The sequence below is a fragment of the Eurypyga helias genome, unplaced genomic scaffold (genome assembly GCF_000690775.1).
Source record: "Eurypyga helias isolate BGI_N326 unplaced genomic scaffold, ASM69077v1 scaffold1513, whole genome shotgun sequence".
Lineage (NCBI taxonomy): Eukaryota > Metazoa > Chordata > Aves > Eurypygiformes > Eurypygidae > Eurypyga > Eurypyga helias.
In genome coordinates, this window is record NW_010240352.1 from 58,525 (window position 1) to 77,487 (window position 18,963).

The 18,963-nt window shown below is 36.2% G+C and overlaps 1 protein-coding gene across 1 annotated transcript in view; it reads left to right on the forward strand.

Annotated features, from left to right (window-relative positions):
* LOC104504490 (brain-specific angiogenesis inhibitor 3-like) overlaps window positions 1–17,896 on the forward strand; it is a gene marked incomplete at its 3' end in the record, with an annotated part of 74,747 nt that extends 56,851 nt beyond the window's left edge. Inside the window, exons 5-11 of the mRNA XM_010148404.1 lie at window positions 629–695; window positions 2,925–3,010; window positions 6,439–6,537; window positions 6,863–7,034; window positions 13,863–13,958; window positions 15,344–15,383; window positions 17,253–17,896. Of these exons, the coding sequence (XP_010146706.1) occupies window positions 629–695; window positions 2,925–3,010; window positions 6,439–6,537; window positions 6,863–7,034; window positions 13,863–13,958; window positions 15,344–15,383; window positions 17,253–17,896 (1,204 nt within the window). The remainder of the gene's footprint in view (window positions 1–628; window positions 696–2,924; window positions 3,011–6,438; window positions 6,538–6,862; window positions 7,035–13,862; window positions 13,959–15,343; window positions 15,384–17,252) is intronic.
* Between the last annotated feature and the right edge of the window lie 1,067 nt (window positions 17,897–18,963).

Sequence of the window (18,963 nt, forward strand, 5' to 3'; positions counted from 1 at the left end):
GCAAGATTAGTAGCTCACCAGAAAATACAGTTTTCAGATGCTTTAAAATATACATTTAAGTTGTTTGCAAAATATTTCATAGAACACAGAACATTTAGATCATATATGAATTTTCTTTAATAGGAATATTTTCTGTAAGACCTAGTCCTAATAGCAATTACTAATCATATCATGTGTAAGAGAAGTTAGATAGAAACCTGTTTTTACTTAAGTTCTCTGTTATGGGCATTTGACCTTTCATTGTTTTAAGTACAGAACTGTCAGACAGTGTAAGCTGGAAATGTTTCTAGGTACTTGTCTGGAAATTTCTGTTCATCATACATGGTTAGAGGAGATTCGGTAGAGATTTACAAACTTATTTTTATTGTCCTTACAGTTCATTTTAAGCTTTTAGGTATAAATATAATTCACATTAAAACTTTTGAAACATTAATAGTTGGTATTGGAAATAACTTTCAGCTGTATATCAACAAAATAGTTATTTTTTTGTGTGTGCATATGAATCTCTACATGTAGGACTGAATATAAACAAGAAAAGTCTCATGCTGTAGTAATTATTAATGCTTTCTTGGCAATGCGTTATACTTATTTTTAATTTGTGTTAGTTCTTCTCTAATGTTCTTTCCAGCTGTTGGCTGTCTCTTGAAGGAGGGCTACTTTATGCTTTCGTTGGACCTGCAGCTGCTGTTGTCTTGGTAAACATTAATATAATTTCCAATATTTTTATATGAAATGATGGAATATTTAATATATAAAGGTTTAGCTATACAGTAGTATTAGATTTTGCTGTAAATACTGAGCTCAGTATTGTTTAACATACCCTCAATATTTTGAATGCAGGAATCATTTAATTGTATCATATCTTTATACCAGTTATCTCTCCATGTTTACACAGTAAGCTGTGAAAGAATAATGTACCGATTGGTGGCACAGAAAACGTGTTACAGGCATCACTGAGTTATTATCAGTAGCATCTACGCAATTGTCACAGCCTTGTGAAGTTCAGTGACAGTCTTGATAAAGTGCTGCTTGGCAGTGTGTTGCTGTGCCAGCAAAAGCAACAGGAGGAGTGGAACCAGCCAGCAAGTTCTCCATGCCTACTGCTTTCGAAGGCAAAGGAAAAAGTGATCATAGCTGGGAAATGTTATTCTTTTGTGTATTAGTTGTGTGTCTTGCCTATCTCTGGAAATGTATTCAGGTGTATGATTCATTTTGCCTAATCGTAGACATGCAATGTAGATTTCTGCATCTAAGCTAGTTATCCCAGCTTTCATTGTCAGTGGAGAAAAATAGGCTCTTTTAGGGCTCAAACCATCAGAAGTACTTCAGGTGTCTACTTCAGGGTAAGATGAATTGCACTCTACATGTGTCATCAGTTCTTAGTCATCTGCTCTGCAGTCTGTATGGATTTTGTACAACAATTGGTTTAGCATTTTTCCCTTACAGATTTCTAATCTAATTCTTCTTTCTACTCTACCAATTTTATACTAGGATCGCTCTATCAACCCTGGTTATTTCTGATTTTCCCTTGCAAAAGGGAATCGGTCTTAGCAGTCATCAACTATATAGCCATTTAGCTACATAGATTTTCCTGAAATGGATGTTTACTACTCCCATAGAGTTTGTCTCATCATTGCCTGGAGTCAAGCCAGGATCCTTTTGTACAACTCGCAGTCCCTGTCATGATAGAGGAGCCAAGGATGTTTACAAAAAGCCAGTCATAATTTTCACATGGAACTGTATGTTCTCTGTATAATTGGCAAGCTTTGTTCAGAGACGTTTGAAGTTCACAGTTGCAGTTTGCCCTACCATTAGCTAGTAGCTGTGGAAGGAGCTGTTCCATGCAGCCACTTAAGCCTAAGTGTACGAAGCAAAAGAATTATATAACATCAGCTGAAAATGTAAATGCTGAAAATAAAGTGATAATAAGAAAAGCTGGAAAGAGTTGGCAGGACAGACTGGAAACAATTGGGTATTTTGGCACAGGTCTTGAAAAATCTGTTTGAAAGGAAAAAAAAGGATTACCCTTTTCTAATTAAAAAAAAAAAAAAGGAACGTTTATTTAATAGATTCAAAACTTGGTATTACCGCTTTGCAGGCCATGCAGAGACAGGTTCATAGAGTTCAGTTCAATAATACAAATGGATTATAAGAGTCATTAAGTTGCCCATTAAATGCCATTAGTATGTCCATTGAGTGCCAAAGTCTGACTGCTGAAACACTTGAATTTTTTTTTAGGTTAGGTCTTCAACGCATGTGTGTGATCATAACACTTTATTTTAATGGAACTAAACACACTTACCCCATCCATCTGGCCTACAAAAAAAAAAAAAAAAAAAAGGAAACTGCAGTCAAACAAGGCTCAAGACTGGCATTTTGGTGAATGACATAGGCAATGACTAATGTGCAGGAGGATATGGACAACCACAGGCTGGTTCTGCATAAGTGGGAACACCCACATGGGCCATAAATGCCTAAAAAGGAACATGGTTACGGTCATCATGTGCTCTGACTAGCTCTTCCCTGTACGCACAACTCAAATGCAGTGTTTTTCCTGGAATGGGATATATATATCATTGCAATTGAAAGTGAGGAAATACTAAGCTGTATTACTCAAGCTTCGGGCCAGCAGAGGTGTATGCATATAAATTGATGCCAGGTGTAATTCAAGATTCAAAACTGAGCCTGTTGCAGTGTGTATGTGTGTCACCCATTTGAGAATACTCACTTTTGGTGTGCTTAGGGACAGTGTTACACTATTTCTGATGGAATACTCAGAAATGTGTTACACTATTTCTGATGGAATACTCAGAAATGTAACAGAAGGCATTTTGCAGGCCTATAAGGGCCTTTTTCTGAAGTGACAGGATAAAATATTTTCTTTGAGGCACTGAAAGATCAACTGTTTGTTTTCTGTTTGACAGGTCAACATGGTGATTGGCATTTTGGTATTTAATAAACTTGTTTCCAGAGATGGAATCCTAGATAAAAAGCTCAAACACAGAGCGGGGTAAGCAACAATTGGGTTATTTTAAAGAATATTAAAATTTCATCACCAATTTTCAGTTGCAGATATTCACCAAAAATGCTTTTGACTGTGCTTTGAACTTTTATATCAGTGTAACAGTGTGTCTAACAGATTCCATTCATCTCAAAAGCTGATGTTGCATTATCCTGAGAGAATGCAACTAAACAAACTAAACATAATAAAACACAAGTACAACAGTATTAAGTTAGTAATAATGAGGATTAAACAAATCTGAGGGGCGTTTTCACAAGAATGTCACACATGTAAAGTTGTTGCAGTTAGGAAAACAGTTTAATGAACTGTGTGTACTGAAGTAACCTATTATTTTTTGTCTAGCTGTCAACTTTAATTACTATGGTGGGAAATGTTATTCATTTATGTAAACTGTTATAAAATATATTTTATCCCTTACTGAGGTCAATGCTATTTTGCTGTTCTGACTGTGTGAAGAATTTGCCTTTGCTTTTACATCCATATCTACATAAATATATATTCTAAATTAATGCGAGTTTCAAAGTGGAAAATAACTGGTTTAAAATAAAAAAAAAAAGAAAAAAGGTAAATGGAAATTATATGTTGATCATTATTATTGATTATTCACTTGCATTTACATTCAAATTCTGTTTGTTATCATGAGAAGTAAGGATTATGACAGTGGTGGTAGCAGAAACTTTTTCAGTGGACGACAATGATTTGAAGTACTGCAGCAGCAAATCTAGATTAATTCCATACTGGAGAAAAATATTTCACAAGTGCATCATCACCTTCTTAATGCTTGTAGGAAAGAATATTTAAACTTTGCATAGTCGTTTTTTACTGCTACATGTTCTAGCGTTGCTTTTTGGGCCAGGTTATAGTTAACACCACCAATATCTGCATTTCTAGCAATGGTATCTTTATTTAATGTGTATTACTGCTGTGAGTAAATTTATTGCAGCTTCACTTCAATTTTTTTTTACCTTTTCACTAACAGTGGCATTCCTAATAAGTTAAGTTCATTGGTTAGATGAGCAAATTTATGATAGATACTTCAGCTGGTGTGATTTGCATGTAATAATTCAATTAAATCTTTCTTGTTTTTAACTCTTTTGACATTATTCTGACAAATATGTACCAAAAGCTTTCATTTTGTTTCTTGTCTATTCTTCTCTTGTCATTAGAAAGTATTAATTTCTTAACCTTATCTTTGTCTACATTGCTCCATCAACATTAACTGTGTAGTATCACTGATGACAACTAGAATATTATAAAACTACCGAAATTATTTCAAGAGTGATAATAACTGAGGATAACCATTCAAATTCAAATCTTCTCTAATTCCAGTGATTTAAGGAGCTGGAGCAGCCACGGGTTTGACTTTGTATGTTTTGTAAGGATATCCAAGCTTAGAGTCAACGGCATCTTTTTTTGTTTGTTTTCAGCTGCTCAGTTGTCAGATATAGAAATCTATTTGCTTATAGTATACTTTCTTGATAAAACAAAGTAACTTGCTTTCTAACAGTGCACAATTTTGTAAAAAGGTATTTTGTTTTTAAGTAAATGGATAAGGAACTAGCAATTGTTCTGTCAGAAACAATCCAGCTATTCTGGGGAAGCATGCAGATGCCCTAATCAAGAAACAACTTCTGAGATGGTGGCTTGGCAATGGCATTCCTTGATACTACTTAGCAGATGAAGAGTTTTGAGTCATTCTTGGAGGCATAGAAATTGGTGCAGCATTTGATGTCCAGTAGAAGGTGGATTGTCACTCCTTTCTCAAATATCTCTTGCAGCCATGCCCAGGAAGGCAATTTTGTTCTTTCTGGCAAACATTGGACTTAGAGCTGTCAAAAGTTCAGCTGTAGAAATCATTTATGTAGGATTTAAAACAGTGAATGGGGAAAAATATACTAACACCATACATTTTGGGTTTTTTTGTCTACCTTAAACAGCATATGGACAATAAACAAATGTCTTGATAGATACCAGTCATTTTCCTGGCATAAGGGGTAGCACACATGTATACCCAGACAGCAAGATTATATTCAGACTATATACACAATCAGTTGTATTATTTGCAAGATCCAGAACAAATCTATAGAGTTAAAGAGAATAATCCAGTCTGGTAACATTGAAGAATTGCCAAGCAAAGATGGAAATTATTTTCCCCAGATTAGGTTAAGCTTACCTAAGGCATACTTCTAGTTCATTCATTAACATAGATCTTTAATTGATGTAAACTGATGTGAATTCACAGAGTTCTTTTCACACCCCACTATCACCTTTTCAAGGTCATGATTCTCGCTTCTTTTTTTAATGAAAAAAAATTGATTTTTATGGAAAATATGCTGTACTTTTTTTTATGGAAAGTCATTACTTGGTTCATCAAAATGGAAACGACTGGAGTTCAGTTTTGTTTTGGGCAGTATGTTAAAAATCTTTTGAATGCTGTGTTTGGCAATAAAAAGGAGTTCTGTTGGTTGAAATAACTGGGAAAAAAAATGAAGTGTTACCTATCTTCACCATGTTGACCACTTTCCAGCTGGGAGTAGGTAAAGCACCCTTCCTGTCACATCTCAGCTATGGTTATTCTGGGTTCTGATAGCAGAAAGAGAAGGAATAGCAAATGTTTTATGTAGTCAACTCAGGAAGTTGAATGCATGCTGTATGTAAAAGAAAATTTGAATTCCAAGTTTTGCCCTTTAACTCTTCTGACAGGTGCTGAGGTACAATTGTCCATACAAAATGCTTTGAGCTTAATGCTTGTGTACTGTGTTTTATTAAAATGCAAAACAGGTCACCCTTTTTTTAGTACCAACTGATATTTATTTCATCAGACTCCATACATTCCAAGCCCTGTATTCAGACCTTCATATCACACGAATAAAATCATTCCAGATGTTAGTGGGCCATTCAGATCACTAGAGAAAATCTGACTATACTGTACTCCTGTACTGATTTGATGCCTGAATACATTTTGGAGGTTTCTTTCCCCATTAATGCTCTGTAATTGTACATAATTCATACTCCTCCTTCAAGTGTCCTATACTCTTTCTCAAGAAAGTTTGGATACAACAGTCTTTTAACAGGTCTGAATAGAGGGATTTCACTTTGTGTGTCTACCCTAGCACGTGCTTATGTTTACTTCAGTCTACTGAGCAGTTTTGATCACTAGAGATTTGGGGCCTTTTTTAGCTTAAATGGAAGAACTAGAGTCTGCATGAAATGATGCCCCATAGCATTAACATTTAAAGCTAACAATAATGTAAATTACAAAGTACGGTTTTGCAACAACATAGAGCATTCATCCTGAATAAGTCTACTTACTTTTTCTGCATGACGTCATATTTAAAAGCTAAATTTCAGTAGCAACGTTTTTTGGTGACAATTCAATATTTTGTTCTTTTTGTGGGTGTTCTGTTTGTTTGCAGTCAGATGAGTGAGCCTCATAGCGGTTTGACGCTCAAATGTGCCAAGTGTGGAGTAGTTTCAACAACAGCTTTGTCAGCCACCACCGCCAGTAATGCCATGTTAGTCCTGATCATTTACATCTTCTTGTTACAAATCTTATACAGTGCATGTGAGACAATAGTTTGATGATGACAACTGTGTTTGCTAACACCGTATAGAGTGCTGAGCACCTTTAAATTCTTTTTAACAAAAAAAAAAAGCAACTGTGTTTATTAACTGAATACAGGATATTCTTTAGAACATAAAGTGCCAAGACTGTTACATTCTTGTCTGTGATTTTCAAGTTAACTCCATAAAGTGCCATCCTTAAATATATTTTAATAATGAGCTTTTAGTCATTTTTATTATAATATTACAATGCTGCTTTTCTCTTTTTTTCTATAGGGCATCCCTTTGGAGTTCCTGTGTGGTGTTACCACTTCTGGCCCTGACTTGGATGTCTGCAGTTCTGGCCATGACAGACAAAAGATCAATATTATTTCAGATACTTTTTGCAGTATTTGATTCATTACAAGGCTTTGTTATTGTCATGGTCCATTGTATTCTCCGAAGGGAGGTGAGGAATGGCTTCCCAGTTTTCTAAAGGGCTGTGCTCCTGTTAATCTCTCAACTCCTCTTTAATGTTATATACAGCTTGCTCAGTGGAAATACATTTTATAGAAGGATAGAAGTATTTAATGATGAGATGTAGAGGAAAAAGTGAAAGAGAGAGGGGGAAGATCAGTTAATTCCAGGTGCAGAATGTCAGTTTCAGTATAAAACTGTACCCACTTAATTAAAGGTAGCTTTTAATAATTTCTAAGTTCAGTTTATTTTAAGTGTTAAGCTTTTCCAATATTGTCAGTATAGGGAAATGCTACCATGAACGCCCTTTTCCTGAAGACCAAAAGCTATATCTTTTTACAGTCTCTAAAACTAATGCAAACACAAAATTATTTCTGCTTATACTGTCCCTGAAAGAGAACACAAGGAGAGGAGGTATTATGTTGGTGATGATCTACCCTTTCAGTTCTGCGAAGTCAGGTACATACTTAAGGTAACATACTTAGGTTATGAGGACACTGAGGATAAAGACGGATGAATTCCTTCATAGCACCAAGGGAAAGCTAGTACCTCGGCCTGCCCCTCACAGCTCAGTGCCACCCACCGCAGAATTCATCACCAATGAAATCTGATGTCAAAGCTACAACACAAGTACTCTAACCTGGCTCTGGTCACAGCTTCTCTAATGTGTCTAACCTAACTAACCCTACATTCTTATTGAGATAAATTTGAGAGTAGTAACACAACAGCTTTGCTGGCAGATCTGTGGTAAGTGGGGCCATCTATCAAAAGCAAGCAGGTAGAGCAGTAATCAGGCCCACCAGCATACCTGTGTATTAGCCATTTATCAACCTCAGGGTATTTACCACACTAATAAACCAAATTACATTGTCTAGCATGGTTCCTTGTGATCAACAACAGTTGCTCATAAGCACTTTAGGACTAAAAAACCCATGAAGATATTTCAGGAAAGGTTTATTGTCAATGCTGAGTGGGCAGTCTCACATGTTGGTTTCCCTTCCTACAATTCACACTCTTTAAACGTTGAAACTCACTATATTGATGAGAAGAAATTATGAAAGACATAATTTATTTCAATCGTTCAGTAGTGTACCATTTTGCATTAACTTTATATCACTATCCTACACATTATGCGTAGATGATTATCTTATGAAAGAATTAAGTTTTCAGTTTTTAAGGAAAAAGCTTATCAATATCTTGCAGAAAATAGGAACTTCCTTTGTGCTAACTCCATCCCACTTTATTCAAGCTGTTGTATGAACTTTTGGGTTTCTTAGTTTATTGACTTTCATAGCGGAAAGGGCTTACCTCCTTTAATACCTTTTTTTCTTTTTCTTATTTTCTTTTTTGTTGTTGTTGTTCAGGATAAAAATCTCTGCAGAATAAGAGCTAATACTCAAGACAAATCTATTTAAAGTAGAACTGTGTTGCTACCCCCTTGTTGTCTACAACATTTTCTTCCCCATATGATTACATCTGTGAAATATGCTATTCTCATCTGTAGAACTAAAAGCCATAATTTCACATATTCTTTTAGTGAAATGGTAAGACACTGCAACTACTTTTACTTAAGTTCTTCAGTAGAAAGAATGGCAGTTCCATACTGGTTTTCCTGTCTATGAGTTTATATTACCATTGGGATATATTAATCAGCCTGGAAAGGGTATACCCTCTCCCAGTTACTGTCCTGAGGAACCATTTTTGTTTGAAATTATATATCTTTAGCTCAAAGTTGCCAGTGAAACCTTCTAAAAACAAGCATTATCGTTCACAGAATCATATAATATCTCGAGTTGGAAAAGGACCCATAAGGATCCAGTCCAACTTCCTGCTCCTCACAAGATTAACTAAACATAAACCATGTGACTATGAATATTGTCCAGACACTCCTTGAACTCTGGCAGGCTTGGTGCCCTGACCACTTCCCTGGGGAGACTGTTACAGTGACCGACCACCCTCTCAATGAAGAACATTTCCCTAATGTCCAATATGAACTTCCCCTGATGCAGCTTCATTCGATTTCTTCTTGTCCTAATTCCATTTACTTGTGTCCTTTGTGAGGAGGCAGAGGGGTTGCAACACATACCTGACTACCAGTCATTGATTTTGTCAAAAAATAGAACAAAATCCATGAGAAATTCTAAAAGTATCATAATATAGCACTGTATCAAATGAAAAAAATGCAGACATCAAAGCCTGCCCCAGAGTACAGTAATGCAGGAGTTTATTTAGAAAAAAGAAAAAAGTATTTTGACTTCTTACGATGAAATTAAACAGGTATCTTCCCACAATGTCCCATGCCTTGAGTTCAAGACAGGTTCCCAACTTCTCATGACAGCTATTTGCTGCAAATGTATCATTCCCAGGGAGTGCTTCAATACTGCTGAACATCTCATGGAAATCTTCTTGTCTGACCCTACTCATCGGTAGGACAGTGGTGATAGAGGTGGAATTAGTCTTTTCTATGAGTAAACTCAGTTTTCAAATTTGTAGGGTACCTTGACTTGAACCACTTTTAACTCACTAGTGCAAGCAATATGCAAAAATACCTGTTTATAAAGATGTTTATACAGGAATTTAGAATATTAGTTGTTTGTGTTTAGGCAATCATCTAGTTGTGGTTTATTTTATGTGTTACTCTTTTATCAAATCACATATACATATCACATCCAGCTGCAAATAGTCATTATTTCCTTTAACTACTGAAAGTTTAAGTTGTTCCTGCAAGGCGGTCTTGGCAGTTATACCTCCTGGTCCCAACACTAAAATTCTAGCAGAAAGGCATTTTATAAAACAGCTAATCAATCTATCTACCTGGTATTTTAAAGTGTGACCTCATGAGAAGGTTTCCCAATGAGGCCCATAAAGCATCTAGGTTTGATAAGGTCAAAAAGTGGAAGGAGTTTTTTTTCAGTCTTGACAATTTAGGCAGAAGTGAATGTACAGAAACAACTTATTCACTAATCAGTAGGTTAACTCCAGTCAAGATGATGATAGTGGTGGTGGTGGAAGACAAGCCTAGACATATTGCTGTTTGAACTCTATTTGACAGAACACATTGAATCTTCTCCAGTCCTCCAGATTTAAATTTTAAAATGGGCAAAATAACTGATGAACTAAGGCATTTTTTTTTCTATATGGGAAAAGAAAATTAATAGAAAATTCTTCAAGAACAGTAAAGAAGTAAAATATGATGCACTTGGAACAATTTTTATTTAAAAATGTGTATGGTCTGCACTTAATATGGACCAGTTTGCAGCATCAAAGACATAATTGTTTACCGCAACAAGTTCCTACACAGAACAAGAAATAACTTCAGTAAGTTATGTTTCATTCTGACTCAAGAGAGTCTGGCTTTCTAGCTCAGAGACCCTTAGGTGCGTACAAGCTAAGATACTGACTGTCACAGACAGTGTGCTATGCAGTCTTTACTCGGCACAGGGTGCATCCCAGCTGTAAGAATAGTCTGCTACTTCCTGTTGTCTGCAAAAGCATTTTGCTCTGCCAGTGCCTGTCAGGGAAACTCTGCCAACATATTTGTCACTCTTGATGACAGCTACAAAGCTATCTCAGTTATAGCCTATAGGATTGATCTAATATTTATAGCATGCCAGCACAGGCAAAACAATAATTCTGACTGTCGGGAAAAAAAATATGGGGTGGAATGTATCACTATAAAATTCAAACAAAGAAGACGACAGCCCTCCCTTACTGTGTTTTTATTGTCATTCTATTAAAAAAAGACACAGTGTTTTACAATTACATATATAAACCCCCTGTTTTTCCTTTTAGTTATATTGATATAAATGATGGAAACAGTTTTCACTTTAATATGCTGTGTCGAAGATCTTGAGTGACAAGGGCTGCATTAGGAAACCAGGGACATTCTCTGAGTAAGACATTCAACTAGAAGAGAACTAAGTGATGTGTTGTGTCTATTTCTGCCCTCCATCAGTCCACGGTCTTTTGGAAAGGCATTCTATCTTTCTATGCTTCCATTTCCTAACTTCTAAGATAAATATAATACTTCTTAAGCATAAGACCTCTTACAGACTATTTGGAAATAAAGAATAATGCAAAGTAAGAGTTAGGTACTATTGCTTTATGTTGCTTTCTTAGCCTAGAGAGCCTAGGGTTGGGGTTTTGTTCTCCTCTTCTTGCTATTTAGGTACCTAATTGGGCATTGGAAAATGGTGAGGTATGTGTCACGGAAGAGAGAATGATAGGAGAGGCTAGTGCTTCGGCACTTCTCTGTCAGAGCAAAACGGTTTGCCTGACCTACTTGAAAACAAGATGCTCTAAAGCTAATTTGAATCACACTAACTCCTGACAATGCTGGTAATGGGAGGAACCCACGTGTATTTTCTTCTTTTGCTGTGCTCTGCTGACTAGAGAGCATTTGGTTTAAATGCATCGTTGGCGTCTTAAGCCCACATTTCTGTATTGCAGGAGAAAAATAAAGAGTACATGAGTAGAGAGAGGGTAAGTTATAAAAGCTTGGAATTGGTTACTGTTGCTAGGGAAACCACTTCCTTGGTATCCACACGTTCATCACATCTGTCTCTCCTGCTCTGCCTGGCTCTAAGAAAATCTTGTAACTTGATTAAAAGGCGGGGGGGAGGGGGGAACCAAGATCATGTTTCAAAGTAAAATGTAAAGACAGCACAGTCATTACATACTCAAACAACAAGTTTGAACAAGCAGTTTAGAAAAATAAGCTGGTATTTAGAATGTTCAACCTTTTTGTTTCTGACTTGTGTGAGGATGCCTAGAAGTGGCAACATATGTTGATATGATGGATACAGCTACGTTTGACATTCTGTTAACATGTTCAAATCATATGCTGCTTGCACTTCAGAAACATTTAAGCAACATGCACATTTAAGAGGATCCTAGCTTCAAGATTCACCATTTTAATATAGAAAGTAATGAAAGTAGGACATGAGATTCTTGAGATCTTTGGAGCTATCTGAACTGGGGAAGCTTCATGAATACAAAGTCTTAAAAATATGGTAGCCCACTTCACAGAGTGAGATCACATAGTTTGTTCTGCAGTAATAATGGTTTGGGGTCAAGCATCAGGAGGCTTGAGATGAGATTCAGCACAGCTGGGTATGCTTTGGAGGAAGGATTTTTTAATTTTTTTTTTTTTTTTTTTTTTTGTCAAATCGTTGTGCCAGTGCTTACTTACGAGCATGAAACTCTGAAGTGTGACCTGACTTCAGCTTTGATAAAGTGAGAGAAGACCTGAATTAAATTTGCAACCACTGGAAGATGCCAAAATAAATTAACATCAAACACATGGAAAACTACAGCAAGTGTAGTGCCTAAAATCAGAATCTGAGTCACAGTACAGGTCAAGAACACTTTACGTTACCCTACCACATGTGGGAAGTCTCAGTGTTCTAAAATCAATCCAAACCTTCCCACCTTGCTTCATTTGTCTTTCTGCTCGCTTTATATTAGTCTTCCTCAACCTGCAACAGTCACTTACCAAGACTGCACTCTTACTTATTTAAGGGTTGAACACTTCAAAATAAGGCTTTCTAATTGCAAAAATAGATATATTTTCCTGTTTCATTTTCTCTTTTGTGAAAGCTTTTAAACAGCTTGCAGTAGAATACGATGTATTGAAAGAGGATGGCTTTTCATCAGCAACAATTAATGAATTATCCTCTTCCGCTATTCACAAAATGTCCATGAGTAGAATACGATTTTCTCCCTTTTAATTATTCTTCATATATAATTATGAATAAGACATCAAGTAATTTCTACAGATGATAAGTAGTATGTAGATTTTTATAGGTATTTCATTGAGAGTACTTTCCTATTCAAACAAAAAATGATAGTAGTTTATTTTGATTGTAGGTCACCCAACTAAGTTCCTGTTTTCCAAGTCACATCTTGCACTTAGGTTGCTAATACAGACACTTGCATTTCTGGAACTAGAATTCACATTTTAAAACTTTCCATTCCAAAAGTTGCCTTGCTGTCCTTACTGTGGTACATGTGAGAAAGCAGCAAAATGTATTTGCATTCTACTGTCAGCAAACAGGAACTGCATTTGTCTTTTGCATGTGCCTTTCTGTTGAACTTCATCATTCTGACAAAAATGTTGCATAATACTACTTCTTTAGACATACATTCTGCCCAAAATCAAAGTAAAAATAACCTTTCCTATGAAAAGAAAAATCCTTAAGTACACTTGTGTTTTAGGGACAAGTTTTCAAATTTACTTTATGGATCATATTAGTAAACAGTAATTTCTGAGAAGTTCCTTTTTTTTGTTTACTTTCAACAAACCAGATTCTGTGCAAACGGTCCACTTGTCTTCTTGTGCCCACACTGAAGATATTTACCTGATCTGAAGAGTTTTATTGCTAGCAGAGATGCATGAGATTTCCTATACTTGGAGTTAGAGATTATGGTTGCAATCAGTAACATTTTACAAACTGACTTATTCTTTAAAGTATAATTAGGAGAGCACTATGTATCTGATTATAGTAACTGTTAAGAACTGTCTTTCAAGAATCTTACATTTATCAAGGAGAAGATACATTTTATTTTGCAATGGTTCATAGTATATCTATCTATCTAATTCTATGGTCTTAATGGTATAGACGGACAGACTTTGCAACAGCCACAAAATATTGCAAATGTATGAAGAGGCAGAAAAAAATACTTATGTTTACTGCTTCTGATTTATTAAGTATGCTAAAGAAAAGTCATACATTGTATTCCATACAGTTTACTTTAATCTTTCATAGGAGTAGAGTATATGATGTTGCACAAGAATCAGTATAAGATATTCTTTTCACAGGTTCAAGATGCATTCAGATGTCGACTGAGAAATTGCCAAGATCCAATCAATGCAGATTCTTCAAGTTCTTTTCCTAATGGACATGCTCAAATCATGGTTAGCTTTCATTTTCTTCTTTGAATATAAATTTAGTGGTCCTATCCGAAAGAAAAAACTAGTGTATTGTACGTGGCAAGTGTGCACAGCTGAAATATTAACACCGTTTTTGAGCCTAAGTCTAAGTCATTATCTCCTTGCTTAAATCTCTTAGTAAGTTTTAAATTATTGATGTGATCACTTATTGGAGCACAGTGAAATTGTATCTTCCACCAATGCTGTTCATGACCAAAGATTCTTAGATAAGAGAATGAGAAAGAAATCTAATAATATCCCATGACTTTTTCTACAGTTGGTGTAAAGAGCACTGATGAATTTAAGAGTCTTCCCTTCATGAGGCCTTGAATAATGTTCCTCACAAACTAAGTCAGACAAGAAGAAAGTGCTAGAGATTCCAAAAGGGGAATCTATTTGGTGTCTCAAATTAAGGAGACAGTGAATGTCTTGATATGTCAATTTGGATTTACTAATACTGTTAGGTAGTATTTTAAGACAAAACATTGGTCCCTTCACTTGCAATGACAGCTTGTCTTTGATTATAATGGGGACAGGATCAGGCCCTAAAAATAATGCAAGGCTCAGCAAGCAGATACCCTTCAAAAATGGCGAATCGAAAAACAATCCAATGTTTGGACTTCAGAAGCAAGAAGGATGGCATTTTTATTAACCATTTTTCATGTAATAAACTTTTTGTGGAAATCAGAACATAACTCAAAATAACTTGAATCCTATAACAGGATAAATAGCTTTGCTTAACTGGGAAACATGTGCTTGGATTTTCAGTTGTTAAAATTCATTATGAACTTTTACAATTCGTTTTTGCCCAGTGAAATTAATAATAGTTCTTTTCAAGGAGTACAAACTTTACATGATTGCATTATCAGGAAGGATGGACAGAATGTTATATAACAAATAAGCACTTCATAACAAATTAATGAAGTTTCAGACAGGGTGGACTAATTGGATTACACTTATTCACAGTAGTTTGTATTGCAAGGTATTTTCCATATTTCTGTTTATAAATTTACTATGAAAACCTTCCTTAAAGATGATCCTTCCATGAGATATAAAAGTTACTCTTCCATTAGAAAAAGACCTATACACTGTATCGTTTTATTAAAGCTATATATTCTACTTCCACTATTTATTTTATTTTTTCTGGTCAGGCAGCATACTTTGAAAACAACCCAGTTATACTTTAGGAAACTTTGTAAAGCTCTGCTGTTGTAAAACAATACACTTCACCTTCTCAGCAACAAGAAACCACTTTTAAGAGACTATGACTCTGTAAGTAGGACATTTTGGAAGTGCTAGTTGGCAAAAAGGTATTGTGGTTAAGTTTTCAAGAAATAATGGTTGTTCTCTTTCGTTGTTCCTTGTTACAGACTGATTTTGAAAAGGACGTGGACATTGCTTGTCGGTCAGGTAAGAACATTGAGAGTATTTAGCCAACAAAAAGGAGTCTTGTACTAGTTCCTTGTGAAGTGAAAACAAGAAAAATAACAGCATTCAATCACTTACAACACATGAACTTTGTCGGGGGCATCCCTAAGGAGGTGGACTTTGAATACAGTTATGAACAGACTTTACAAGAAAAACGTTTAAAGTCAGTTTCTTCCAATGAAAGAATTAAGAATAGGTCACTGGTTGAAGTGTCTTAGCAAGTGTGACTGGAAACAATGAAGTTGGGTATTTGTGCATTCTAGAGGCAAATTGTTCTTCTCGTAATGGAAAAATTAGAGTCATTTTTATGTGAGGTATAAGAGTAGGATACCTTATGTGCTGCTGCTATGGAACATGGCAGTGAGCTGACAGGTACTGGGGGATCTGGGTCATCAGAGCCCTCAGGCTACCAAAAGGGATGTAAATGCAACACCTGAGATACTTCAAGTTGTCTTACTGTCTCAGCCCATGAGCTGGATTTTATTGCACTAACTAGCACTGGTGTGAATAAAAATATTTTCAACTGGGACAAGAAAATCCTTGCACCCAGCTGGAATAATTGTAGTAATTGGTTACTTTTTTTTTTTTCTTGCTAACTATCCTTTTTTCTTTCATTACGAATGTTGAATTATAGACATATTTATTTTTTAAGTTCAGTAATTTCGATTGAATAGATGTTTTGCTTTTGAATGTATCCTTCAGTGCACTGGACATTTTGTGTTCTATGACAGGATTAATAACTTTTCCATGTGGATCCTACCCCAACAAAATATTGCTGGATGTTACTACAAGTTTGACCAGGAAGGCCTAGGCCTACACCAAAAGTGGATCCTGACTGTTTTATAAGACATGTTTATATTCTTTGTAACCTTTTCAGATTCAGAAAATCTGATATTTCTGATAGCAATGGAATTTCTTCTCAATGTTATTACTTCTTTTTCATTTCTATTTAAAAAATAATTTAACACAGAAAAGTTTTAAAAAGTCAGTGAAAAGGAACATTTAGGCGCTCAGGAACACATGTTTATAGTTATAATCTTATCGTAGGTCATTACAATGGATTGACAAAATGATTCTGCCTTACAGTCTGTTTGACATTTTCCAGGGAGATATGTGGAGTTAATAATGGCAGTACAGTTGCTGCAGTGTGTTTTTTTGGACCTTAGTCAAATTCCACATGGCAGGCTTTTGCTTAAGCTGTGGGTCAGCTAAGATCTATGTAAGGCAGAAGGAATAAATGAAGGAGTGCTTTTTATTTACATAAATGACTGAAGCTTAGTCAGAGATCTGTGTCAGTTATACATGGTAGCTTAAAAGATGCTGATTTAAAAAACAAATAATAATAAAAAAAGACCTAACCTTCCTAAAACAATGTTTATAGAATAAAAGTTATTAAAAAGTTATTAAAAGTTATTAAAAGTTATCACTATCCTGTAGTGACAGGACAAGGGGTAATGGGTATAAATTGAAATCAGGGAGGTTTAGATTAGATATCAGGAAGAAATTCTTCCCGGAGAGGGTGGTGAGGCACTGGAACAGGTTGCCCAGAGATGTTGTGGATACCCCATCCCTGGCTGTCTTCAAGGCCAGACTGGATGTGGCTTTGAGCAACCTGGTCTAGTGGAAGGTGTCCCTGCCCATGGCAGGGGAGTTGGAACTAGGTGATCTTTAAGGTCCCTTCCAACCCTAACCATTCTATGATTCTATGATTCTATGATTCTATGATTCTATAAATGGATAGAAAAAGAAGATGCATTGGTAAAGGGAGCAGTGCTAAATAAATCCATGAGAAAAAGTAGCGTTAGGCAGACATGGTTTCATGTTCTAAGAATTCTAATCTCTGACCCACAGTCCTGCATAAAGACATTGGACCTTGCAGAGCAGCTACTATAACAGGAACACTTTCTAGAATTTCGCTAAATGATGAAGAGGAGGAGAAGGGACCAAACCCTGAAGGAATGAGCTATTCTACATTGCCTGGAAACATCATCTCCAAAGTCATCATCCAGCAACCAACAGGTCTCCACATGCCTATGAGTATGAGTGAACTGGCCAATCAGTGCTTGAAAAAAGACAATAGTGAGTTGCGGAGGACTGTTTATTTATGCACTGATGATAATCTGAGAGGTGCAGATATGGATATAGTCCATCCTCAAGAACGGATGATAGAAAGCGACTATATAGTCATGCCTCGGGGCTCAGTAAATACCCAGCCATCACTGAAAGATGAGAGCAAAATGAATATAGGCATGGATACATTGCCTCATGAAAGGCTGTTGCGCTACAAAGTTAATCCAGAGTTCAATATGAATCCCTCTGTTATGGACCAATTTAATATCAATTTAGACCAGCATCTTCCCACCCAAGAACATATGCAGAGTTTACCATTTGAGCCTCGCACAGCAGTGAAGAATTTCATTGCATCGGAGCTGGATGACAATGCAGGATTATCAAGAAGTGAAACGGGATCCACAATATCAATGAGCTCTTTAGAGGTCAGTGGTGCATAAAATAATTGCATGCTCTGTGGTTCTAATTATATGATAAGACAATAAATTGTGTCTTCTGTTTAAGGGGTGAAGCTAATGTTTTAATTCAGTATAAATTATTGTTTGGGATCATACACTGTTGTTCATATTTCTCTTATTATCAGAAGTGTTTATATCTAGGAAAACAAGATTAAAGTTTCAGACCCAGTCTGTATGAAACTATTGTTCTAGAGATTTAACATTCCACATGATTGCAAAGGATTTCGTGACCTACCTGGTAACGTTGACTGGAAAATGCTCTGTTGATATGAGAAGAAAAACTGTTCCTGCAAGATACAAGTGATAATCATTGACCCTACCTGCAACAACAGGCAGTTGAAAATATTTGCCATTTTATTGCTGACAATCACAGCTGTCTCTGATACGATAGGTTCTGCTATCACTAGTGTAAATCTTGAATTCTTCCATCCTGTCTCAGAGCTGGCAATGAACTCACTCCTCCCCTGCCCCCGGTGGTATGGGGAAAAGAATCAAAAAAAAGATGAAACTCATGGGTTGAGATAAAGACAGTCTAATAGGACAGCAAAGGGAGAGGAAATAACAATATTAAGAATAAAAAAATAATATGCTAAACAAGAGTTGCACAGTACAGTTACTCACTACCCGCTGACTGATACCCAGCCAGTTTCTGAGCCATGGTGCCCCCAGCCAGCTGCCACCAGTTTATATATTGAGCACGAGGCCATATGGTACAGACTATCCCTTTGGCCAGCCTGAGTCAGCTGTCCTGGCTGTGCCTGCTTCTTCCTGGGAGTCCTTGACTAGAGTACGTACTACCTAGCAGCAACTAAAAATATCCGTGTGTTATCAACATTATCATATCCAATCCTAAACACATCACTGTAGCAACTACTAGGAAGAAAATCAACTCCCTCCCAGCTGAAACCAGGGCACATCCAATAGTTCACCAATAAGAACCTTGACAGGCTGGAGAGGTGGCTCTGTGCCCACCTCATGAAGTTCAACAAGGCCAGGTGCAAGGCTAGGTAATCCCAAGCACCAGTTCAGGCTGT